Source organism: Pinus tabuliformis, chromosome 8 (assembly GCF_031772625.1).
Source record: "Pinus tabuliformis cultivar Carrire ecotype Pingquan chromosome 8, CPIR1, whole genome shotgun sequence".
Taxonomy (NCBI): domain Eukaryota; kingdom Viridiplantae; phylum Streptophyta; class Pinopsida; order Pinales; family Pinaceae; genus Pinus; species Pinus tabuliformis.
Window position 1 is genome coordinate 410,039,921 of NC_142294.1, and position 26,929 is coordinate 410,066,849.

Below are 26,929 nucleotides of genomic sequence, written 5' to 3' on the forward strand. Positions count from 1 at the left end.
TTTTTGGTAAACTTAAAAAAATTTAAACTATAAATTTAAAACATAAAAAATGGTGGAAAACGACATAGTAGTGGGTAAGTCCAAAATATAATGCAATTTTAATAACATTATGAATGACAAACATGTGTTTTGTTTAACCTACATATAAAATTATCATTTCATTATCATCCAATTTGTGGAGATCGTGTAATTTAGGATAAATTTTGAATTTTTAATAAATAAAAAATAAATGAAAAAAATTATAGTATTTGGAATTATTTTCCAATTAACATTGATAGGATAATTTGACTGGATAATGTAAATCAATTGTAGAAATATTTATGAAGTGTAATCCTAGTCAATTGGGGCGCTTCCCATTAATGTGAAACTATGTCCTATGTTCATTCCTTATTTTGGTCATTTAATTTTACCACTTTCCACCAAATATGGAACTAAATCTTATTTCTATTATTAGATTCAATTTTCACTCCATATATTTTCACTCCATTTAATTGTGTGATTTATTGTAAATATGGATCTAAATCTCATTTCTATTAATAGATTCTATTTTCACTCCATGTAATTGTGTGATTTGTTGTATTTTTCTTTAGTAGAGAAAGCCCAATGTATGATAAGTAAAGATATAAGTTAGAATTATAGATGTAAATCAAAATAAAGATTGAAATCATATTAATGAATAAATATATTTAAGATAAAAATTTCCACATTTGTCTGATACTGGTGATCTGTGAAGCTGCTCTTGCTATTCTATTTTGATTTTGTTGATTGTAATTATGATTTTACCGTGTAAGAAGCCCTCTATGTATATCCATCCATCGTCAGTTTCTGAGATACAGATTTATATCAGGCAGGGCAATTCTGTCAATCCACATTGATTTCTAACAAAGAATTGATTTGAGTTTCAGCTCCACTTTGGCTTGGAATTGATACTGACTCAACAATCTATTTCTGATTGATTTTAGTTTCAGTTGAGCTTTGGCTTGGACTTGATTTTGATTTCAGATGGGTTACACATCTTTCCCTGCATTCCTCTTTGCCTGCCTGATACTCATCGCCTTGACATCAGCGAGGGATTTTGGATACTCCCCTGAGGATCTTCTCAGTGAGAACAGAACTTTGAGTCTCTATGAATCATGGCTTGCCAAGCACAACAAGGCCTATACATTAGCAGAGGAGAAGCAACATAGGTACGAGATTTTCAGAGACAATCTGAGATATATAGATGAAGTTAACCAGCAGAATCTGAGCTACTGGCTTGGCCTTACCAAATTTGCAGATGTAAGTAATGATGAGTTCAAATCAAGATTTCCAACAAATATGTCAACCCAACCTAGAGTTCCTGGCGAGATACTCAGATATGAAACCCTTGCTGATCTGCCCAAATCTCTAGATTGGAGGACAAAAGGTGCAGTGACTCCTGTCAAAGATAAAGGCCGTTGCGGTGAGTTTGTTCAACTATCAATTTTAGATTACTTTCAAGAAGCATAGTACAATCAGAATGAGATTCATGTAACTGTAACTCGATTCCAAACACTAAAACTCCAGAAATACTATAAAATAATATCGTATATAGAAATAGAAGAAGCCCTCGCTTCTCTGGGGAATCCTTAGCCCAATCTCCATGAAATGCATAAAACACTATTGATTGAATCGAATCTCATTGACGTTTCAAATTTGTGGGTGTGTTAAATATGTTATACAGTCAGTTCTTGGTCTTTCGGCACAACTGGAGTAATAGAAAGCATCAACCAAATCGTGACTGGCAAACTTGTTTCCCTTTCCGAGCAAATGCTTCTCGATTGTTGCACGGATGGAGACAACTACGGTTGCACTGGGGGATATGTGGCTTCCGCATTCAATTGCATTATTTCTAATGGGGGAATGGATACAGAATCAGATTACCCTTACCAGCAAGAACAGAGACAATGTGATCAGAAAAAGGTATTTTGTACTACTTTAACTTAAATTTGATTGACTTTGTACCGAAGAAGTGTACATTTTGTAGAGTTTGAATTTAAATTTGATTTTGATTCATCATAGATTTGAGGAATATTTCCTAGTTTTATTACAAGACTAGTATAAATTTATCTTAAACATGCATTTAATTTGAGTTTGGAAATCCAATTTTTTCTCGTGCAAATTTTTATAAAAATAGACATTATTTAAACGTATATTTTTTTAATAGTTATTTACTCGTTAGATTTTTAAACTTTTTAATTTTAATTAATATGAACAAAATTTTAACTTTGATGACTCATGAATGTCCTTTCATAATATACTGAACTGTAAAATAAACTTCTCCTCTCCATCAACTTAAAATAACTCAAAAAAATAAAAACTCCAATTATAGATTGAATTTTCTGCTGCTGCATATTCATATCCAGTTGATTCACAAAGTTGTATTTCCTGATTTTCTGCTGCTGCATGTTCATGTTCAGTTCGCTAAAAAAGTTGTATCGATCGATGGGTGGAAGTATATAAATAGTACCGTTGATGCCCTTTTACAAACGGTGGTTAGGCAGCCCGTCAGTGTGGGATTCTGTGGTACTGAACCTGTTGTTCAGCATTACAAAGGCGTAAGAACTACATAATAGATTATTATTTTTAATTGTGTGATTTTTTAAGAATATTTAACATTTAGTGAACACTTCACACATTCTCATTCTCAGTATAAAATGTTTTTTTTACCATGTCAATGCCATCTCGGTTTGTGCTTTTCATTGCAGGGCGTGCTGTCAGGGACCTGTGACTGGCTCATGAATCACTATCTTCTAATAGTTGGTTATGGCACCGATGGGGGAAAGGATTATGTTATCGGAAAGAATTCATGGGGAACACAGTGGGGAGAAGATGGATACATCAGGCTTGACAGGAACGTGGGCGGGAAAGGACAGTGTGGGATCTACGCTTGTATGGCTATTCCTAGCATGAAAAAGGGAAATTAATGTAACATCATATCCATTTCATTCTCAACTTTTCATGCCTTACCTGTATTACAGTTGAAATATTCACATGTATTACAGTTCAAATGAAATAAATATATGTATGGGATAAAATTGTTTTTTATTTTTGTATTCCGGGTTAAGATATTTCATTTATTTGAATAAGATATAATTTATTATTATTATTATTTAAATTGATATGTGAAATTGATACGTGAGATTTTTTTTTGTTTGTAAGACAAGAACATATATATTTTATCTCTGATTTTAAGAGAAAAAGATAAAACCCTAAAATCTTAAATTTAATAAAGTATATTATTCGAAACACTCCTATTATGAGTTCGATATGATCCGTTCGGAAACAAATTCAGAGGCTATTACATAGATTATTGGTGAAGGTCGGGATGACCTTAGGAGGGCGGACAGGAAAGAGCGGTAGTTGTCAAAGATAGAGGATGGGGAGAATCAGAGCATATACTATGGAAAAGGGGCCTATGTTTAGAGCACTTTCAATTATTATTATTATTTGTGTTAATTCTAAATATGAAATTAAATATGTGGTTATTAGAAATTATATTTGTGGATGTTTAAGAATGGTAATTGATTTTTAATATATAAATATATATTTTAAATAGAATTTTATAAAATTATATTAATTATAAAAAAAAAGTAATTAGGTATATATATTTATAATAAATTTAATATAAATTAATTTTTGATAATGATGGTGGTGGTGGTTAACGTTTACTGAAACTAAACTTTGGTCTATCTGGCCTAAAGAAACAAATTATCTAGTTTGATTTAAGATTTTATTCCTATGCTCAAAAAACTTGGATTTTTGTGTCTTTAAATTATATTTTTAAACAAAAATTAAAATTAATTTCGTTTTTGAAACATTTAAATTATATAAATTTTACCATTCAAATTTAATTTATAATTTTAAGAAATTTTATTGAACCATATTGGACTGATTGACAAAAATTCTCTTATATAATTTTTAGCAATTGTTTTCTTAATTATTTAATATAAATCACAAAAAAATTATTTCATAAAAACAAAAATTAAAATATTTAAATTACAATTTTAAAAAATCACACATTACAATTTTCTTATTAATTTTGTATAAATATTATTTCAACTACATCTTCTTTATTTGTTAAAAAAAAACCACCTTTGATCAAAATTTTAAATATTATATTATATTAAATTAAATCACATCTTTGAATATCAAGATTGCCAAAAAGTGATCTACCACTCTCTTATCTTATGGACCTTAACAATCTTAGCTAATCTGTGTTGACCTTAATATTCTCTTTATTCTCTTTTCTTTTGTATTGACCTTAATGGTCCGGGCGAATATTTTTGTATTGGCCTTTAAGATGCTTGTTTGAGAAAGAAGATAAAACTTATTAACATCTCACTGAATGTATGGGCCTTAACAATTTTAACTAATCCTTTTGTATTGACCTTAATATTCTCTTTTCCTTTTTATGGACCTTGATCATCATGGCTAATATTTTTGTAGTGGCTTTAAGATTCTTGTTTCAGAAGGAAGATAAAATTTATTAACATCTCATTGAAATTTAGTAGTGATAAAAATATAAAAAGGTGAATTCAATATTGGTTTATAAAAGTTAATTTTTTATTTTTGCTTTATAAATTTTTATATAAACCAGTTCTCTTTATAATATATTTAAAATTAAGAGAATATATTAAGTTTATTTTTTATTAAATAAGCATTTTTTAAAATATAAAATATAAATTTATATATATTAATTAATGATGATATTGTATAAACACATATTTGGATATTTTTAATAACATCGACTTACACATATTTAGAAAATTAATTTATAAATGATTAAATAGCTAATGTTTAATCATAATAATAACCAAAATTATAGTGCATGTTTAACATTTAATTTACGATTTATTGAATAAGTGATCAATAACAAATACAAATACAATGAAAAAGAACGTTTCACAAGTTATAAGGAAAATATTTAATTCACAATAGAAATTTATTTTGTATGGATCACTATGTCATGTATACATTATATTAATTTGCGATAAGGTTGACTTATCTAAAAGGAGCATTTTGGAAGATGAAAAATTATATCTATATTAACATAAATATTTATTTTTCTTATTCAATTTTGTTAATAATTCACTCTCAAGTAGACTATGTATTTGTGGTTATCGAAATTTTTTCTAAGATGGCCATATTGACTACCTGCAAGAAGAGTATCACAGCGGAAGCCATTGCCAAAATCTTCTTTGAATGAGTGTAGGTACATTTTGGGATCCCGCAGATCGTTATATCAAATCAAATAGTAGGTTTTTAAGTGCATTTTGGTCGATCCTTTGGTCATTATTGGACACTAAGCTCACTAAGTCTACTTCATTCCACCACCATATACATGACCAAACAGAGGTCATCAACATGATGATTGTGTACATATACAACTCTAACAATCCATGAACATGGGATGAGAGTCTTTCCTATGTGCAACATAGCTATAACAGAGTTCTCCATAGCTCGACTAGCTACAACCCCTTTGAAGTGGGCCTGAGATTTCAACCATTATGTCCCCTTGATGTTGCATTACCTTTTGTAACTACAAGGGAAGAATATGCCCATGTTCAGTCAAAAGCATATAAAGCCACCAGGTTTATTGAGTGCATTCAACACATCCGCTATTAGGTACGCAACATCTTGGATAAATATAATGCCAAGTACAAACAACAACAAGATCAACATCGGGTACCCCTTTAGTTGGGCGGTAAATTTTAGTTATATATGCAGAAAGAACTCCTTGTCGAAGCCCATCAGAAGCTTTGACCACTCCAATACAGGCTTTACACCATCACCAAGGTTGTGGGTGAAAACACTTTCAAGCTTAGCATCATCCCATTCCTTGGATTGCACCCCATATTTTATATGGACCATCTTTGGCCATACTTTTCACCAATGTTGGTGTAACACCTCACCCCACATTTAGCCGATTTTACAAGTTCTTGAAGATAAACATGAACTAAGTGTTACTATGATATGACTTGACCTCCAAGTTCTGATTATGGAAGTGGGAACTACAAACTGAAATGCGTACTATCATCGCTCAAGAACACTAGATCACTCAACAACCTGACAACCACTCTTGGTGATGAATCCCTAAGTTGAAACTTAGTTTTACATGTTTGATACCCCAACTGCACCCATGACATATTGTGCATGTGGTTGGGAGACAACAACCACACCCATAAGCCTTCATGCATGTAGTTATGACTAAGATATCATTGTTCTGTGCTAGCTCTTGCGATATTTGCGCCACATTTTTAGAGCTAGCCTTCAGGACACTACTTAGAAGTTTCCAAAACTCTCCATAATCAGGTTTAAGATGCTAATAAGTCTAAACAATGAATGCTAAGGCTATAACTTACTCAAAACATGTTAGTTTCATGATAAATATTTCGTCAAAAAAGTAGTGAACATAGTAATTACAGGTCATAAATGCATATCTGATCATGATCATCTCAGGTTGATAAGAAAATCATAAATAAGGCTCAATTCCCTCTCAAGATAGCTACAACAACACTGTTAGGTCATGCATTTATCAATCTTTCATTAACTTATCAAATCATGAATGGGATCCACAAAGAGAGCAAGACATCTAACTATACATATAGCCAACATATAACCAAAATAGAATTCATGAAAAACTAGTCATAAGATCAACTTAATAACTAGTATAATTTCTCATAGATCATAATAGGAAAATGACTGATGTTAACATTTGAAAAATCCAACCAAATCAGGGACTTCCATGTACCAATCGACCATAGATTGGCTGAAAGAAAATATATCTTTTAGTTAATCACTCCTGTGCCATATTCCAAGCATAAATGTGGGATCATATGGGTTAAACCAAAATAGAACCAACCAGGGCTTCGAGATTCCAAACCACCTCAACCCTTAATCATAGTGATTTCACCTAACTTGTCTAGAAATCACTAACATCAACTAGATTGATCTCTTACCACGTTGTCCAGGGCTCCAGGGATTTTATCTCAATCCATGACCTCTAGGAAACCGAATTTGTGCTAGGGGTCCATAAATTCTATACCACCCCACAACCACTAGGGAGCCTATGAATAAATAAAGAGTCCAGGTAGAGAACCCACTAGAAATGGAAATCAAAGGCTAAAACCACTATCAGTCTAGGAAAACTCCATGCATATGGAAAAAAATTACTGAAGAACCACATCCATGTACCACGCATCCAAATTTTAGCAAGGAATTCACACATGCAACTTGTTACCTGCAATGTCCTTCTGTTATAGCTTCTGATCCAACCTTCTCTTCTGTTGTTCACAAATTCCTTTTCTTGCCTCTTTCTTCTGTCCAAGTCCAAATGAATTTTAGCATGCTCCAAAATGCTCTAAGTGTGCAAGAGTGTAAGAGAGTCAATAGATAAACTAAGAAAAGTCATCAATTATTTCTGTGATGCCTTTTTATCATTGATATCTAGTCTCTTCCTTTCCTTTTTCTTTCATTTTCCTTCATTTTCTCTCTAATTTCCATTATATGCATATTTGTGTCTATTCACCTTCCTTTTCACCTATTTTCCTTTATTTCCTTAATTAAATGCCATTTATTTCCTCTTTTCCTTTGCCATTGTCTTTGCCAATTTCCATAGACATTATTAAACCAAAAGTGATGCCACTAAAATGTTTTCCCATCATTCATCTCCATGGAATATGTGTCCCTTGACCTTAGTTTTATTTTATTTAGATGGAAAATCAGCCAGGGGGTTGTTACAGTTGGACACATTAGACATTTTTGAGTAGTTGACATCAACAGAGCTCTACACATACTACATTGAATATGCCACAATTTATAGAATCATGGACAGACGAATCAAGAACACTCGAAAATAGAGGATCCAAATATATTGAGTTACCAAAGATGGCCAGTTCTTGCACCAGGGAAAGTCAATCACGAGGGACCAAACTTAACAAAAGTTTACCAATCTCATTGAGGCACTCAATGCAATGGGGACCATTTCATCCTAAGGGGGGAGTACTGATCTAGGGGGATATTTAGTAGCCACTTGCTTATTACAATTGGACCCTTAACATTGTTTCTTTTAGTTTACTTAACTATAGTACAATTTACTATTTTTGGTATTTTTTTGGGTGCTAAACTTCCAGAGCTGTTTTGGAGCCCTAAATGATGTTTTTTGGAAAATAGGTAAACTCACAATTTTTAATAGGGGTTTGTAGTTGAAAGAATTTGTACTTGGATATATATTTCTAATGAGGTTTCATATGTGCCAAATAGAGACCGTATGCCAAAGTTATGACACCGGGAAGTTTATGTACCAACTAACCCCAACAGGCCCACAAATGTTTGACGCTTCATCTCCTAGGGTTAGGTTTTTGAATCTTTAGGGTTCAGAAGGCATGTATCCATCACATATCTTCTCAGAGATAAGGTACCATCACCTGAGTTAGCTCGTTTCCATTATGCATGTAAACAATTTTCAGTAATTTTTATTATTTAATTGAAGTTTAGTTTTCATTGTAGATTTGTGCTTCTGTTTGAACATGTATTTCATATTATTCATGCATAAATTTGAATAAGTGGTGTTAGAGCAGTCTACTCTTTCTTTGTTTTCGGTGCATGTACCCAATGAGGTCAGGGTATAAGAAGTTAGGAATTGAGCTAGTTGAACCATTGCAAGACCCGTCTTTCTGACCCTAACCACCTCCCATGGTGGAAGAAAATAAAGACATCAAAGCAAGAGATCCTTCTAAAATAAATTTTCTTGAAGAGGCCCTCGAGCGACAAAGGAACGAGAAGCATCTTCATCCATCTCTAACTTCAGAGGAATCACCTCGTTTAAAGTACAAGTTAACTTTGAAATTCGTATATACAAAGGCTAGATAGAAGTAGATTTTGTACATAGATGGTTAAATCTGTTAGAAGGATATTTTTCAGCCCACAATTCTTCCAATAGGGAAAATAATATGTTTCCACTCCTGAAAGCCAACCCCCGCATCAAGGATTCATGGGAAACCTACTGTGTGTAGAGGGATAAGAAGGAAACCTCACTATTTTTAACCACACCCACTTGGAATTCCCTTCAGGACATCACCAAGGAACAATATTAACCTTTTAGGAGCTATGAAGGTAAGTACATAAAATGGACCACACTATGGCATGTTAGGGATCAGGATGTGCCATAGTTCATAGATATTTTTCATACTCTTCAAATGAAATTGGGTATCAAGGATTCCTAGTATCATCTAGTACTCAAGTAATGTGGCTATTTACAAAAATACATCTAAGACAAGATGGAGTTCCTAGAAATCTCCTTGTTTTGCACCACATACTGATATGTCGTCAAGATTGAGCAGAAATTTAAACAGAAGAAATGAGACTTTGGATTTGTGAATCTGAAGTAGGTAAAATGCAACCCCAAACCACATACCAAAGGGCAAAGCCAGGGGGGATGACCTAGGACAACCCACTGAAGCCACAAGCAAAGAATGACACCATGAAGATGAAGAAGGACATGATAAAATGGTGTTAGTTCCACAAGAGACCCACCCATGACACAAATGAGATTTGCACCAAGCAGTCACTACCGGACAAGCTAAAAGCTTCAGAGACTAATGCATGTTATGACTCTGAGTCAGAACTTGACGAGGTGAATGATAAGGGGAAGAAAATTATCAATGCAAATCCCAACACCATTGTTGCCACCATAAATATCTAAAAATATTTTTCTAGAAGATCTAAAGGAGGGGGAGCATCTCTTCCATTCACAAATGCGGGTCAAGGGCTCTCCATTGTAATTCATTATTGACAGTGGGAGCCAAAAGAATCTCATCACTGCTAAGTTTGTGAAGCGTTTGGTCCTACTGATGACACCACATCCATAGTCATACACTAATGGATGGCTCCAAAAGGGGCGAGATCTCCATGTCAACTAGTAGTGTTGCTCGCTCTTCATCGTCAAGCCCTTCACAGATGAGCTACTGTGTGATGTTTCTCCCCTTGAATTTTGTGATGTGTTATTAGGTGAACCATACTTATGGAAGCGTTATGTTCTGTATGAGTCTAGACCTCACACAGTTATTGTTACTTTGGGTAGTAAGATATACAGGAGATGAGAGGTAGTTCTACCCACCGCTATTTCTTTGATATTTTCTAAGGAATCCAATAAGATCATCTTCAAGACTGGAAAGTTTGTTTTCTTTCTAATTCACTCTTAAAGTAAGGGAAAGATTGTGGTCACATCCATGGCCCTTGTGAATGGTTCCTCCATGCAACAAAAACAAGTGGATAAGGTTGTGGAAGAATACAGAGACATCTTCTCCTCACCCATAGGGGTACCTTTGCATTATCAAGTCAAGAATTTGATCATTCTCACTTTGAGGAACCTCTACCCAATGGGCCAATATATGACTAGTCCCTTCTGGAAAATGAAGAAATCAAGAAATAGGTCCAAGAGTTGCTACAAAAAGGGCACATTCAGCCAAGTTGATCACCTTGTGGGTGCCCAATTGTACTTGTAAAGAAAAAGGAGTTGACTTTGAGACTATGCATTGATTATCAGGCACTAAATTGAATCACTGTTAGGAACAGGTATCTAATCAAATAGATTTATGACCTTCTTTACCAACTCAATGGCACCAAGTACTTCAAAAATTTTGATTTGAATTGTGGCTATCACCAAGTTCCAATAAAACCCACATATTTATGCAATACCACCGTCAAATCCAAGGAGGGCACTTTTTAATGGTTTGTTATGCCTTTCAAGTTAACTAATGCAACTACAAAGTTTTTGAGGATGATGGATGAAAAATTATGGCCCTTCACCAACTCGTTCATGGTTGTATATCTGGATGACATCCTGAACACAAGCTATGTGCCAAGTTGGACAAATTCTCCTTTGGCATGAAGCAAGTCCTATATATGGGTTACATCATTGATGAGAAATGAATGCATGTGGATCTAGCTAAGATCCAAGTCATTCGGGATTGGCCAATCCCCACCACTTCAAGAAAACTTTGCAACTTTATGGGCCTTGCCAATTTCCATAGAAGGTTTGTGTTGGGATTCTCTCATATCACTTGGCCTTTGTGTCAAGTTAACAAGGGTGCAATGAAAACAATTTTGTTTTTATCTAAGTACCAACATAAGGCATTCATTGAGCTAAAGCACAACCTTTTCTTCGCACTAATGCTCACATTGCCAGACCTACAACAACCATTTGAAATTGAGATAGAGGCCTATGACTATGTGATTGGTGCAATCCTTACCCAACAAGAGAATTTGGTGGCCTATCAGAGTGAGATGCTCTCTAATACGATTCAAAAATACCCCAATTATAATAAATAAATGTATTCCATTGTGAACTTTTACCTTGAGTGGAAACATTACATTCTAGGGAAGGAGGTGACCATCAACACAGATCACTAACCTATCAAGTTTATACAAAGACAAGGGAAGTTGTAGAATGACCACCATCAAATATGGTCCACATATATGTAACATTTTCATCTGAATAATAAGCAAAAGAAGGGAAACTCCAATAATGTTACAAATTTCCTCAATCGGCCACTAGTTATGGCACTGACCACCGTGCTCGACACATATGGGCATAATACTTCTATATGGCCACTACTTTACAAAAATGATCTAGAATTCACAATCACATACTATAGCTTGATGGATGAAAAGCAAGTTTTGGAATTCCACCTTTATAATGAACTGTTATACCACCTAGTACACCTTTGTGTCCCTTCAAGAAAGTGCACCGATATGATTTTGGAGGCATAATACATCAGGTCATAGGAAATTCTAGTGTAGAGACTATAGTTGTAGTACTACATAAGTATTTTTATTATCCAAGTCTTTAAAAGGATTTCAGAAAATATATCATTTCCTGCACTGCCTATGCCATCGACGAGAAAACCATTTAGAATAATGGCATGTATACTCCTTTTCCTACTCCCAGATGACCTTGGGAATCCATCTGCATGGACTATATGTTTGACCTTCCTTCTACAAAGCCTGGTGACGTCTATGTATTTGTGGTCGTTGAAAATTTTTCTAAGATGACCATATTGGCTTGCTACAAGAAGTGTATCATAGGAGAATCCATTACAAAATTCTTCTTTGAACGAGTATTGGTACATTTTGGGGTCTCACAGACCATTATAATAGATCAGGATAGTAGGTTCCTAAGCACATTTTGGTCAAACCTTTGGTCATTGTTGGAAACCAAGCTCACCAAGTCGACTACATTCCACCCCCATATTGATGGCTAGATAGAGGTCGCCAATAGGATGATTGTACACATGTTACACATGTACAAATCTAAAAATACATGACCATAGGATGAGACTCATATTCCCTATGTGTAACACAACTATAGCATAACTCTCCATAGCTCGAATGGCCACAACTCCTTTCAAGTGGCTCTGGTATTTCAACCATTATGTCCCCTTGGTTTTGCACTTCCATTTGCAACTACACAGGAAGAATCTACCCATGTTCACTATAAAGCTAATAAAGCCACTAGGTTTATTGAGTGCATTCGACAAATCTACTAGGAGGTTAACACAATGTTGGATAAATCCAATGCCAAATACAGAAAATGAAATGATGAACATTGGGTGCCACATAAGTTTCAGGTGAGTGATAAATTTTGGTTACAAATGTAGAAATAAAGCCTTGCTAGATCCCACTGAAATCTTTGGCCACTCGGATATGGGCCTTATACCATCACCAAGGCTGTGAGAGGCAATGATTTCAAGCTCAGTATCACCCATTCCTTGGCTTTCACCATGGCTTTCACCATGTATTCAACATGGACCACCTTCAACCATACTTTCCACCATTGTTGGACACATATGACATTGTTGAGCAGTTGACAACAATAGATCTCAACCCAAACTGCATTTGTAACACCCCACCCCACTTTTACACACTTTTACAAGTTCACCAAGGTAAACATGAGCCTAGAGTTACTATACATGGCTCAAAATCCAAGATTCAGTTTTGGAAATAGGGTCCACTTGTCCAAGTCTCACTGCAACACTTAAAGACACATGGTCACATAGATGTCATACAATTTCCATTGGCAACATTCTCCTTGAGCTAGAACCACATTCCTAGCTAGCTTACAACCTAGCCGCATGCATGAAGGGCAATGAGTGCGGCCATAAGGCTCCAACCGTAACCCATGCTCCATGAAACTACAACAAATTTTTCTCAAAACTATTGGTACGGCCATAGAATTTGCTCCTAAATATTAGGGCTGACCTACAGCTCAACTGCCAAGAACTTCCCAAAACTTTGTAAACAAGTTTCTTGAGTTTTCATGTTCTATTCTTAGGCTTTGTTCTTGCTCAAGCTTACACAACACAATAATAGAAATTTACATAAACACTTTGTAAACATAGTAATTATAGGTCATGAATGCATATATGTTCACTATTTCATTAATTTCAACAGTGATTCATCAAGAAGGTTTACTGCCCTCTCATACTAGCTCTAAAAAACACGTAGTATCTCATACATTCATATAAGCTATTTAATAGTTTTTTAAACCATGAGAAAGATCAATAACAAGAGCACATCATATAATAAGAAAGATACCATGGATGTAACCAACATTTAAAAAAAATGGAGCCATGAAAAGCCATACATATAATCATGCATCAAATCAGAACTTGTGCTTATTGATCTCAATAAAGAATAACACATAGTAACATGCGTATAATTTCAACCAAGTGAAGGACTTCCACATACCACCCAACCATAGATTTGGACTGAACCAATTCTTTCTTGTGTCCAAATACCCCCATTCTGTATTCCAATCCTAGATTTGGGAGCACATGGGTTAAACCAAAATATAACCAAACAAGGAATGCAGAGGAAACCACCTCCACCCTCAAGCCATGGTGATTTCACCTAAATCGGTCCAAAAATCACCAAAACCAATACAAGCTTGGATGCCTTAGAATTTATTCACCATACCTAGAGGAATTTTCTTGTGTCCACTCACCTGTCAAAGGATTACCCAGAGAAAACCATATCCACCTTCAACCCTTGGTATTTTATTGAGACCACCTCAACTAGGATCCAAAATATACCAGCATCCAAAGCTCAACGAAATAGAGAACCCACTACATCATGGATATCCAGGAAATGGCATAGGAAAGGCTGTAGATAACTATCAATCTAGGAAAATCCCCATGCCAATGACAACGAAATGACAATGCATGAACAATGCATTAAAATCTCAACAGTATAAAAAAATATGCACACTATTGCTTTCATAAATACTCTTGTTGGCTACTCTTTCCTCTGTTCTTTTCTTCCTTTGCTTGTTTCCATTCCAATCTTCTTCTTAGCTACCACACAAATTCCTCATGTGCTCCTTGCTTTCCTTGCTTGTTCCTTCCTTGTGTCCTCCTTGTGTCCAAGTCATCTCTCTTGTTGTAGATTTATCTCCCCTTTTCCTCTCCTTTTTCTCAAATATAATTATAGAATGTTCTCTCTCTATTTATTTTTATTTTCCTTGGTAATTCTGTTGCTATTATGTTGGTTATGTACATGTTTTATGACATTAGCTATGTATGGCTCTCATCATGTGTTTTACTTGTAAATGAATGAACAATGTATCTATGACCTAATGGATGAAATGGTAGTTAATGTACTTAGGCATCAATGCTTCTTAGTGATTGTCAGCTAAGTATAAGACCCCTATGCTCAGATATGTTATTTACACTTGTAGATTACATATTCATGATATGTTTGACGAAATTCCTATCATGGCTAGTAGAGGTCTAGTCAAGGTATTATTCAAGTAATTGCATTTTTACTATCATTTCCCTATTATCTTACTATTTTGAAAGTGTCATTCAATTTTGAGCAGTGACCTGGGCTCTAGGCCTGAAAATTGGCTTAAATCCTAGGGACACTAGCACAACAATAAGAAAAATAGTGTTGGCATGCCTTGTAATGGGAGTGTCAAGAGCCTCCTGGATGCTAGCAAACCTATAGCATGGGAGCATCTAGGGTTCAAGTGGTTCAAAATGTTAATGGGACCTAGGGGATAGTTTGTAGAAAGGTTGGGTTGGTTCCTGAGGGCCCTAATGCTAATGTTGAAGGTCCGTATGGAGTGTTTCCATTGGTTCCACTTCCTTAACATGACTTAGGAGTTCTAATTCATAGTGGCCTCTTTTTGCATATTTACCTCGATTGGCCGATTGCTTGGGTAGATGTGAAAGGAGGGTGTTACACTTCCCCCACTAGTTGAAGTGGAATTTGTTTCATTTTCCTTTATTTATTTTGAACTTTGTCACATGTTCTTGCTAGCTTGTAATAAATAGTTTTCTATGTATTGGCTTTTACCTCTTGCCAATTTGCACAGCCAATAAATAATTAATTAACCACAAGTGGATCCCAATGTAATGCTTTTCCCTTCATTCATCTTGGAATACATGTCTCGTGACCTTGGTTTTATTCTTTCTTATATAATGTCCAAAATTTATTTATTTACAGGGAAATTTAACCTCGAGTTGTTACAAACCCCTCCTCCTTAGGGGAGCATTGTCCTCAGTGTTTGACGACTCATATGACAAGGAAAAACTATTGAAATTGTGACAAACACATTGTTTATGGATCTTTATAAACATAACTGGATAAAATATTTACAATGATATATAAATATATAAATATATGCATATGTACATATGTACTTTTTTTTCAGCCATGAGATAAAAAGGACAAAATTCCGACATATGATCAACAATAAGGGAATCCAAAGGCTTACACCTCCACCTTAATCAACATCAAGGGAATTGATAGGCTCACACCTTCACCCACAAAAGTAGTACTATGGATTCACCTGCTTCCTAGGAAGTCTAGAATCCACAGCTAAAATCAAAGCATAAATGTAGAAGTATTCAGAAATAATTGTTGCATATATTAACTCAAGATTGGTCTCTTCCCAAGCTATCTAGGGCTCTAGGGACTACTATCTCTTACCACATCCTCTCCGGAACCCAAGTTCTTATAGGGCTCCAGAGATTACTATCTCAACCCACAACCTTCACAAAATCCCAAGTTGTTACAGGGATCCAAATATTCTATCCCAACCCATAACCTCTATGGAACTTGAGAACCAATCCCCTTCACTTATCTCTCTTCAACAATTCTTGACTCTTCTTACATGTCTAACACTACATATAATACATGTTAGCTATACTATATAACATTGATTCTCTAAAAGCTGAAGGCAAAATTGGTCCTTGGTCATGCTCAAAGGAGGCCTATAATGGTTACCCTCACCTTTCCTTTACCCCGCTCATCCTCCTTTCATCTCCTTTTCCCATGCTTTTGTTAAAAACCATATAAAACTCCTTTTCTTAAGCCCCGGGCATTAAAACCCCAAAACCCCATAAAACCATGCCTAATGGACTCTGCACCTCCATAAACTCACCAATGTAACCTCAACCATTGATCTCTGCCTCCCTATCTAATGGCTCCCCATCACATCCGATGGAAAACCCACATGATTGTTTCCCCACCATCCGGTCATCTCCACCACGATCAGATGGCATCCGCTCTTCCCGCATCCACAAAGTGCTGGGGCAATAATGTGCGACGGAGAGTGGTTTCCTCTCTCCTATGCTGCCACACGTCACACTCTGAATGGCATCATGCACCATCACCGTTTACCACCCAACCCACCAACGCCGGTGCAATCAATACTGCTTACCTCCTGGTCCTCCGTCCTCACTCGTTAATCACCACGCGCTTCCGCTACCTAATGACTATTGGATCTGTTCACTTGGGATCCAACAGCCCACGTTCATTTCACCCTTGCTTTTCTTGATAGCCCCCGCCAAGCCATCTCTGTCGTCTATTCTACCGATCCAACAGCCAATCTTACTCCTTTGACCAACTCGTCCGTTTGCCACGCAGTCTGTGTCCCTTGACTGCTTTGTGCACCCGAACAATGAAGGTGACCGGTCTTCCAGTACTATTTGCAGTTGCTCCTCAACCACCATATTTAACAAACAGTATGGCTGAGAAGGAAAAGGAAAGAGCTCAAGCAGATACTTGCATTTAACAATTATGGAACTTCATCCTATACGGTACTCCAACTGCCCGAGAGGACAGTAGAGCATAGGAAAAGACTAGATTCATCCGCTAAAGAAAGCAAACATACTCAGAAGCTCCATCAGGAAACTAAATGTGGTTGGTTGTCAATTATGACCTCTCCATACTTAGAATGGCCGAGTGCCTTTGTATTGAAGCTCTATATATACCCATAAACAAGATGTAATCAGGGTTGATGGTTGATGTTTTGATGTAAGGTTCAACTTCTGGAGACTGTAACTACTTTGGCACTTGTAGCATCTCGTCTTCATATTCAGCTAATACAAGCTTCTTTTGTTGTTAATTACTCACTTTTTATTCTTCTTCTGCTCCAATCTGTGTCTGATATGCTGTATTTCTAAGCTCTTGATGTTTAGCATTAGAGAAGCTGTCATCCTATCTCTGTGTTAAAGCCTTGCATGCATCAATGAATGAGTTATTCAAGTTTCTTTTCACCTAGTACCAAAGAGTTGTCATCCTGTCTGTGCATAGGGAATTATATTTGCAGACTTCTTTACTGGCTATAGTCGGCCATCACATGGTCTTGTGAATCTGCTGGTGTGGTCATTATTCTCCATATTCACCCAATCCTTCAACTGTGAGTAATTGGTGGTCTAAAGCCTTGTAGTCTACGGGTGTTCACGCATGTCTGGAGTTAAGTGAAGTAGAAGTGGTTATCTGGCTTGAACAAGCATCATTCCCTCCATTCATCCATTTGCAACAATAAGTTGAATTTGTATGTTCCCAGGTATCTCCGAGCTACAATCTAGGAGTTTCTTGGGGTGATAACAATACATACACATACACATGATACAATCACAATGAATACACATGATACAACATAACGAATACACAATACACATGGCACAATACAACACATACACAACACAACATGTACAAAATGTACACAAAATTGTATTGCACATCCAAAGACCATTGTATCTACTAGGCAACCTTGCATCTAGTGTCCTTCCCACGCCTGATTACGTGCATCTAGAACTCAAATCTTGGGTTTTTAGTTTCTTCCATTATCCATGCTTATATTAGCATGTCATAGATTGCACTTTCGTTTTGGTGATGTATCCTTCAACATTCCCTATTTATTGCATAAACATAGGAATAATTATAAGCACATAATATCAAAACTATAAATCAATAATCCAAGAATTTTTTGTGAATGTTTTCAAACAAAAATATCCATTATACAAGACCTTTTACTGACACTTATATTTTCATGTGAAATCATGAGAAATAAATTCTAAATAGTACTTCAACAATCGATCAACCATAATGAAGAAGCAAATAAGAAGCAATCAGAACACATGATATGACAACAGAGTTTGTCGGGTGTGGACTATGTCTCTAGGCTCGGGGTCAAGAGTGGGGAGGCTGCTTCATTAGCCTCTCCAAGAAGAATGACGAGTACATGATGAAATATCTATCAATACAAGGATTGAACCCTTATCTAGAGTGGCATGTCTCTCCCAAGAGATGTTCTCCTACAAACAACTTTGACTCATAAGAAGTTCCCCTTCAACATGACAAATGAATGAGCTCTCATGCAAATGGCATAAATGGACTCTCACACATAAGTGGCATAAAATGATCCTCTTGAATCTGCTAATCGAATTCAAGGAATACCCATCATGATCACATATGTCTATAAATTTTGAGACTAATGACTGCAAACACGACTACTTTCTACAAAAAACAAGAAAAATATCCAAATGCATTAATATACCTTCCATTCTACCAATGGCCTGAAAATAAATTACTCATATGAAGAAATGTGTTATGCCATCACATTCCTTGTGAAAAATCATGAAATTTGAGTATAAAGCTGACCCTTTTTTGAAACTATCAAATCTAGACCTATAGGGAATCTAAAACATTCCTTGCATATTCTTGTGTCAAGGTTCCACCTTCATGCTTCTACTACTCAATATTCTACCTCTTTAAAATCGGCTGCTCAGATCATAAAAATGTTTGCACCATCAGACTCCTAGTGAAATTCTAGTCCATATGAGAATAAACTTGACATATTTTACAGTCTGTCAAAATTTAAATTCCAAGGAATCTAAAAGATTCCTCCAAGGTTCCTCATAGGGAATAGTTTGTGGAATATTATAGGAAATATTTCTCTCCAATAATGCACCTGCATAGTGTCTAGGTTCTTTTTGTGCAATTCCTCTAGGCCTCTAATGCCATAATGGTAACAATTTTGACGTTTAAATAAAAAGTATAGGCATTATAACCTAAGTTAGTTGTGCTAGTAACCTAGTTGGTGGAGCTTATTTAGAGTCATGTTGGGATGGGGTCCCTAGAGTTAAATTTTGTAATTCATTTTTGTAAAAATATAAAGTCTTCATGATTTGTGGAAGCAAAGCATGAAGATAGTAAGATTCAAAGGGACTTTAGTCCCTTACGTGGGTAGGTGTTAGGAAGGTTTTGAGACCCGTGCATAGTCCACGTACCATGGTATTGTAAAAGAAAAGGATATAAATAGAAGAGTCATAGCGAGTCTAAGGGCATCATAAGATAGAAAATGATTGTTTGGGAAAGTAAGCTAACGTAAGAAAAGTATGTTTCTTGTACTTAGGCGAAGGGGAAGGCTCCTGCAGCTAAGTGCGTGGAGACCTTGGTAAGTTTGCAAGATGAGTACGCGGGCCCCTGCAGCTGAGTGTGCAGGGAAGAAGAGTCTATACTTGAAATAATATGTCTAATAAAAATAGTTTTGACCCATACTTTGTCCATCTGTGTATCTATATTTTCTTCTTCAATTTTCTGTAGTTTCGCTCTGTATTGCAAATTATATGAATGAATGCTTATCTTATGTGTGAAAGTGTTAGGTTGGTATAATTTATACGTGTTATGAAAGTTTCATGACCTTCACGAAGGTATAGATGTTGTTTAAGTGAATTGTTGTAATTTTCTGTTTCAGAAGGGTTAGGGTTCGTGAATATAGAACTAAGCCCTAGAAGCCACAAGAACCCATCACATAGGCCTCTAGATGAAAAAACCTGGTTCTATCATCCTCCAATACTACTTCGGGTGAGACTGCAACCTGCGCTACATAGGTTGTTGCCGAAAGGGCTAGAAGTTTAGGGTTTTATTGGTTGGCACAACTAACTTTGAACCTAGGTCAAGCCCCAACAAGCCAACAAACAGTTCCATTATCGAGATTGAGATCTTGCTGAGGAATGTGTGATAAGTGGTTCCCCACTATGAGAGAGATTGAAAAGTGGATCAATCAGAAGCTACACACGTTTGCAGCTCAGGAGAATAGAAATGCATGCTTATTAAAGAAAGAGTAGCTGAGGAGATACATATTCAGAGATGAAAATGAATTATTATTCTTCTCTTTCCCCGGTGAATTACACGAGTGGCTATCCAAATTGGCAGATAGTTAGGGTACGTGGAAACTTGATGGCCCTGTTATGTGGACCCCAAAACTGGTGAAGCACTTGGAGGCTTCAGAAAATAACATCGCACAGGCCATTGACCACTGGATCAATCGTATTCTAGGAGGATTCATCACCGAGTTCGTGATTGATACGTCCACGAACTATAGTGAAGGAGAGCACAAGTTATTCAAAGGATCAAGAGGTAAGTACCTGAAATATTTGAAGACCTAGATTAAGATGTTATTGTGTGAAAAATGGGTTATGCCTTTAAATTGATGTTTGGGGCTATGCGAAGAGGGAGAGAATTCACATGGAATGAGGAATCAGGCTCTAAATAAAGTCTGTTGTTAGGATCTTTTGATAGCAACGATGAAGGTAATATTATGAGAACACAATGAAGTGCACTACAGATCATTAATGAGGGTATCATAGGGATTCCACATCCATCCACTCCACCTCCACCTCCACCTCCACCTTTGCCTCACACACCTACACCCTCACCTCCACCTCCACCTCCACCTCCATCATTTAATATGGTGAATACAATAAATATGCCTGTGTTGAAGGGTGTGGGAACTGAAGAACACAAACAATTTTGGTTTGTCACATGTGTTGTATGGAAAGCACAACAGATCACTTATGACAATATGAAGAAATCATAGCTAGTCACAATGTTGTAGGATAGAGCATTGAGATGGTACATCAAGTTCTACATAGATAAGCCCAATGTGACTATGCTAGAAACCCAACAAGCACTGAACAGTGAGTTCAAGAAGCTCAAATCTCAGTCCCAGTCTATAACATAGCTCAAGGAAATTCAGCAGAGGGTAAATGAGTTTGTGTGGGACTTTGATCAAAGATTGAAATGTATGATTCAATAAGATAATATGACCATTATAGATACTCAGCATAGAGACCGGTACATTTCTTCGCTCCTACCGCATCTGAGATTACCATTGTTGCAGTAGAAAATAGGAACAAAAGCAGAAGTAGTGGAGATTTCCATGAGATTAGAAGCTTCAGAAGTGCAGGATATGAATATAGGGGTACAATAGATTCAATCATAGCTTGAAATATTGTACATGGAGTTGCAGAGCCTTAAGAAGGTAAAAAAGGTCCAACCTGAGGTGTGCACAAAATTTTGGTTCTTGAAGTGTAAAGGCCAGGGTCATGACAAGTACCACTATCCTATTTATCATAACTACCTCACTAAGGGGGGTCTTGTCCCTATAAAACCATAAAAAATCACTGGAATGAGCATGGGGGTAGCCTTATGGTGTGATATATGTCATATTTCTAGGAAGCATGTGATTGACAACTGTCATTTCCTACAAAATTTTGTGCAGACTTCACAACAATTATTTTGTAATTTTTGTAAATCAGCTGGGCATGATGAGTGCAATTGTCGAAGCAACGAATTGATGATGGAGAGGACCCCTACGTATAGAATGTAGATGAAAAATCGTCCTTAATATTAGGGTGTGGTGCAACCCATCTAGGATTCCAGGGCTGAGAAAGAGGACAAGGTGGAGGGGTTGGAAGCAGTCATGAACAAGTCATTTGTTATAATTTTGGAGAAGCAAGTCATTTTGTGTGTGACTGTCAGATCCCAACGCATCCTTCCTATTAGTATTGCCGACAGTTTGATCATGTCATGGAATATTACCCAGTACTAATAGCCAATATGTAGGAGAAGAGGGCTCAAACACCTATGCATAATATTCAGATGTTGAGAGAGGAGCCTTGCAAGGAAGAACCTAGCATTAATATAGTAACGTGAAGTGGTATTTCCACCGGAGAAGATAAAGGAAAACAGGTAAAAACTAAAGGTTGGGTACGCAAGGCTACTTAGAAGGAAGTTGGGTTCGATCTAAACTGGGCTAAGGAAACCTTTATGGAAGCCAAAAATAGCTTTGTCGAGGCCTATAACTCAGAAAGTTGGGAGAAGTCTGATGGAAATAACGAAGCACAGGATGTACATCCTTCACTATTAGCTTCCTTTCTAAAGACATGTATGAAGAAGTTACAGGATAGAAAGGTGGTAAAAGGGCTCCAAGAGTTAATTGATAACTATACAAGGTCAAGACTCCTCCAGAATAGTGCACTGTATGGAAAGTGGGAAAAATCAAGAAACAAAGAACTCATGAAATGAGGCTAACTACACAGATTGGAGAATACGAAATGGATCAGATAATTCTTGATCTAGGATCTAATGCAAATGTGATACTAAAACAAACATGGGAAAGAATGGGAAGACCTGCGCTACAGTGGTCTCCTATCCAGATACGTATGGAAAATCAACAGAAGATAATTCCTATGGGTTCATGTTTGGGGTTACAGTGGATATTGAAGGAGCGATTGCATTTGATGATTTTGAAGTGATAGAGATAGTGGACGATAGTAATCTTTACTCTATGTTATTGGGCATTGATTGGGCCTTCAACATGGATGTGGTTATTAATATTAAGAAATGTAGAATTACATTTGAGAGGAAGGTGCTTCAAGTAATTGTTCCCTTAGATCCAAATGAAGGTGCACAATACATGGAACTAGTCCGCGATTATGAAGAAGAGGATGATATGGATTAGATATAAAATATCATTGCATGTGATGAGGATTGGATAAATAATATAGCAGATGGACGAATTACATGGGATATCTCTCTTGCACCTTAGATGTTGACTGTTAGGTTCCTATACCAATAGGAGTCATAATTTTGAATGACTAAGGTTAAGCCTTGTAATATTGCAGATACCTTTTCTTTCTACAAATGTTTTCTATATTATAAAAAGTAAAAAATGTAAAGAGGGTATGTCCTAAAAGAAAAATCAAAGGAAGAAATAATAACAGAAGGTCAAAAGAAAATTAAAATATATGAACCCCAAAAACCAAAAATACCATGAAAGTGTCCAAGTCTAAATGCCACTAATATTTACTTTTATGCATAATAATGATTGTGTGCAACTTGTTATTCATGCCACAATCCATGGTAATCAAACTATTTAATCTTGATTATTCCATGCTTTGAATTTTATGTTTATAGATTAGAGAATAAAATCTGACCAAACAGTTTAATCTTGGTAGATCATAGTTAGGTAGAGAAAATAAAAGGAGCTCATAAGCTTAATCTAAGCCCTTGGATGATATAAGGTTAGAAATAGATAGATTACTTTCCAAAAGAAAAATAGATAAATAAGGGTTTGCTAGCCTAAATGCACCCAAAGAAATGAAGAAAATATGTTAGAGGTAAGAAATGGGTAAGTAGAAGAAAGGTTACTGAACTACAAGGTTAATTGGATCAAAACACATGCATCATGCTTAGATACATATTTCAACATGTATGGTCAACTATGAAGACAAAGACAAAGGTTTACAAGTTCATGTGATTAACTCCCCCTCATTCACTTTTCTCCTATACTTACTAATTTCCTATCCACAAGTATGTTTTAAGTACTTTTAATCCTACAAATCAAAGATGCTCAGAGCATTTCTTTGACTTTTGGAGGGACTGGACCCTCATATTGATGACTTATGGACACGAGTGCTAGAATCCCCTTCATAAAAACATTCCCCCTTTATAAAATCCATTTCCCCTCATCACCCTAAGAAAACCCCTTTCCCTAAAGTTTGAACACCATTTACCTAAGAAAAGTGAAAACCCCCCATGCGAATCCCTTTCCACTAAAAAAACCCATAAAAATCATTTTATCCTAAGTATAAATCTAAATGCGCAAATGCATACCTTTTATCCTTTTACATAAGGAAAAACCCACTCTGCCATCACATTTCATATTAATTCCTAAATTTATTTTATAACTCCCACATAAACGCTTTTCCTGTATATAAACTAAATCCCTATGTAAATACCCCAACCCTTAATTTTAATAAAAACTATATCAATTACCCATATCCTGAAAAAACATATAAATCCCCTTTTAACCCCAAATAAACCCAAAAATACTTCTGATTAAAAGCTTCAGGCCCCCCTTAAAGCCTTTGTACATTTCACTCGTGCTTCTTCATCGACCCAACCACAGTTCGATCATCTGTGCTCAAATCCAATGATGCGTAGCCGTATCAACCTCACCTGACACCCAAAATTTTACCCAAAGAGTTATACTCCCTCATTAAGCCTGGCCCAATCCTTTTAAACCCATGGTTAATTCCTAAATAAATTAATACCATCATGATTAAAACCCTTGTCCCCTCCCGCACATATCGACTGAACCCGATATCCTACCTTTACCCACCCGATAACACGGTTTTCCCTGATCCCCCGATGACTATGTGTCATGCTGTAACATACATCGGGTGACCCCTTCGAAAAACCGCCCACCCCACAAAAGCGGTGTGATGACCCTTAAACCACCTCCCCGCCATTCCAATAAACCGCCCATCCTTCATAAATATGAAACTTCATGCCATATTTGAAAAGTTTCCCATTAAGTTTTAAAACCTTGAAAACCCGTGTTCTCAAGCCTTTTACCCATAAAACCATTCGGCACCACCCCGAACTTATGTGACACAATTCCACCTCCATTCACGTCCAAAACGCTGCCGTGACCCCTTCTCCAAGCATCCCTGTGCAAATGAAGCCATCAATCACCTTCCATGCAGACCGGTGCTTTCTCAATTATTGTTAAAATTTTACGGGTAATTAGTCGAAGATCAGAGCTTGGATAAATAGTTCTGATACTAGTCGCATAACCTGTTTACTCCAAGACTCAACCAGAAACCTGTTAAGATCCTATATTTAGAAGAAGAAGACCAATTATACAAGGAAGAGAAAATGAAGACAATTACACATAGAGCCGAGAAGGGAGAAAATATATAGAACATGGATAGTCAAAATAGAGGAACTAAAGCAGAGATGCAGTTAGAAGATCAACAAATGAAACATTCAGAGACTTGATCAAATATCCACTTCCAATGCTGATACACATAAAAAACAAAGGAATTTACTATTGAAAAACACAGTAAAAGGTTAATTGTATAGTAAAAAGGAAAAACACAGTAAAGGATAAAGACAGGTCATTAGAGTGAAAGAGTATCAATGACAGAGAGTATCAGATGAAAGCCAGAAGTAAATAAAGCCTCTAGCGTAATGGTTGAAACAACAAAGAGCATAAAGAGCTAAAAATAAACCATAACAGCCAGTAATACCATAATAAAAGGGTCAAAATGAAAGCCGTTCATTAGCTACCTCTATCTTCATTTGAGAATATATTTTGTATTTCCTAGATTAAATCTCAAGTCAGTTTGAGATATTTGTAATAACACCTTGATCTGATAATCACCCTATGAGTGACCTCAGTTAAAGATTTATTGAATAAAGGTATTACAGAATCATGTGCTGGTGTGTGTCTATGTTATTTGAGCAACTGATCGATCAGATTGCCAATACACGGACATTTAAATGGAAAGACAACAAAGAAATACAATAAGCAAATACAAGAAAACAAGAAATTAATAAGGAGTTCACTCTATTCTCCAGGGCTACATCTCCGATCCAGCTTTTAGTGGTGGCATTGTTGTATTGTGTCTTAAGCAGAGAAATATAATGCAGGAGCTCAATATGAGTCACCTGACATAGATTTTGCTTGACAGGGTGGTTCTTGGAATCCCTAAGCCACTAGAGTGCATAGACTTGTTTGCCTACTAGCTCTGTGACCTTTTGGTCTACAATGGAGAGCCCAATGTGGTGCTCAGCCTAGAAAGATCCTCTCTGTGATGGCTTGAATCCCTCAAGCTCTATGGTGCTTGACACTGCCTTTGGTCAGCCTGGCCCTCTGTCCTCTTCTGATTCTGCTTCACTGTCTTTTCCTTTGTCTTCCGTCCTCCTCTGGGGATTCTAGTTTCTCTATCTCTCATCCTCCTCTCAAGATTCTCTCTCTCTCTCTGACTCTGTGTTCTGTCTCTGTTCATGGCTTTGAAGCCATTCATTCCCATGTCTATTAGGTTCATCTTTTGCCTCTATTGAATCACCTTCTGTAGTTGCGCTTGGAGTTCCCTGTTTGGCATCATCATCAACTCGTAGGGAGTGGCCACATGTCCTCCTGTAACTCATGCCAGCCTGCTTCGTTGGTTGAATTCTTCAGTTACATCATGGATGAAGTCTTCCTCCACCATGGTGGTCAAAACGGATTTCAAATCCTTCTAAATCGCGGCTCATTCCTTCATCGATTCCACTTCCCCCATCAGGCACGATCTCAGCCATCTGATCTTGGGCCTCCAAATTCGATGCCATATGCACATTTCACGCGGTTGAATTGCTTGACCTTTAGTGCACAATCAATGGCAGTTTTCTCTCACCTCCACTTGCCACACATCGGTCGTTGAGTGGGATCACTCCAATTTCTCCAAAACTACTTCCCCTTTGAGGATGCCTCGATCAA

The 26,929-nt window shown here is 36.4% G+C and overlaps 1 protein-coding gene across 1 annotated transcript; it reads left to right on the top strand.

Annotated features, from left to right (window-relative positions):
• The first annotated feature begins 1,002 nt into the window (after positions 1-1,002).
• Positions 1,003-23,122, top strand: LOC149235798 (cysteine protease XCP1-like). The gene is made up of 5 exons (XM_089368669.1): positions 1,003-1,441; positions 1,703-1,941; positions 2,439-2,576; positions 2,727-2,910; positions 22,875-23,122. Exons 1-5 carry the CDS (start codon positions 1,003-1,005, stop codon positions 23,120-23,122), a joined length of 1,248 nt encoding a protein of 415 aa, XP_089224795.1.
• The last annotated feature ends 3,807 nt before the right edge of the window (positions 23,123-26,929 follow it).

Coding starts and splice junctions, on each gene's coding strand:
- LOC149235798 (XM_089368669.1), top strand. CDS start 1,003: ATGGGTTACACATCTTTCCCTGCATTCCTCTTTGCCTGCCTGATACTC. Junction 1,442..1,702: donor CAAAGATAAAGGCCGTTGCG/GTGAGTTTGTTC, acceptor TATGTTATACAG/TCAGTTCTTGGTCTTTCGGC. Junction 2,911..22,874: donor ACAGTGTGGGATCTACGCTT/GTATGGCTATTC, acceptor TTGGGGTTACAG/TGGATATTGAAGGAGCGATT.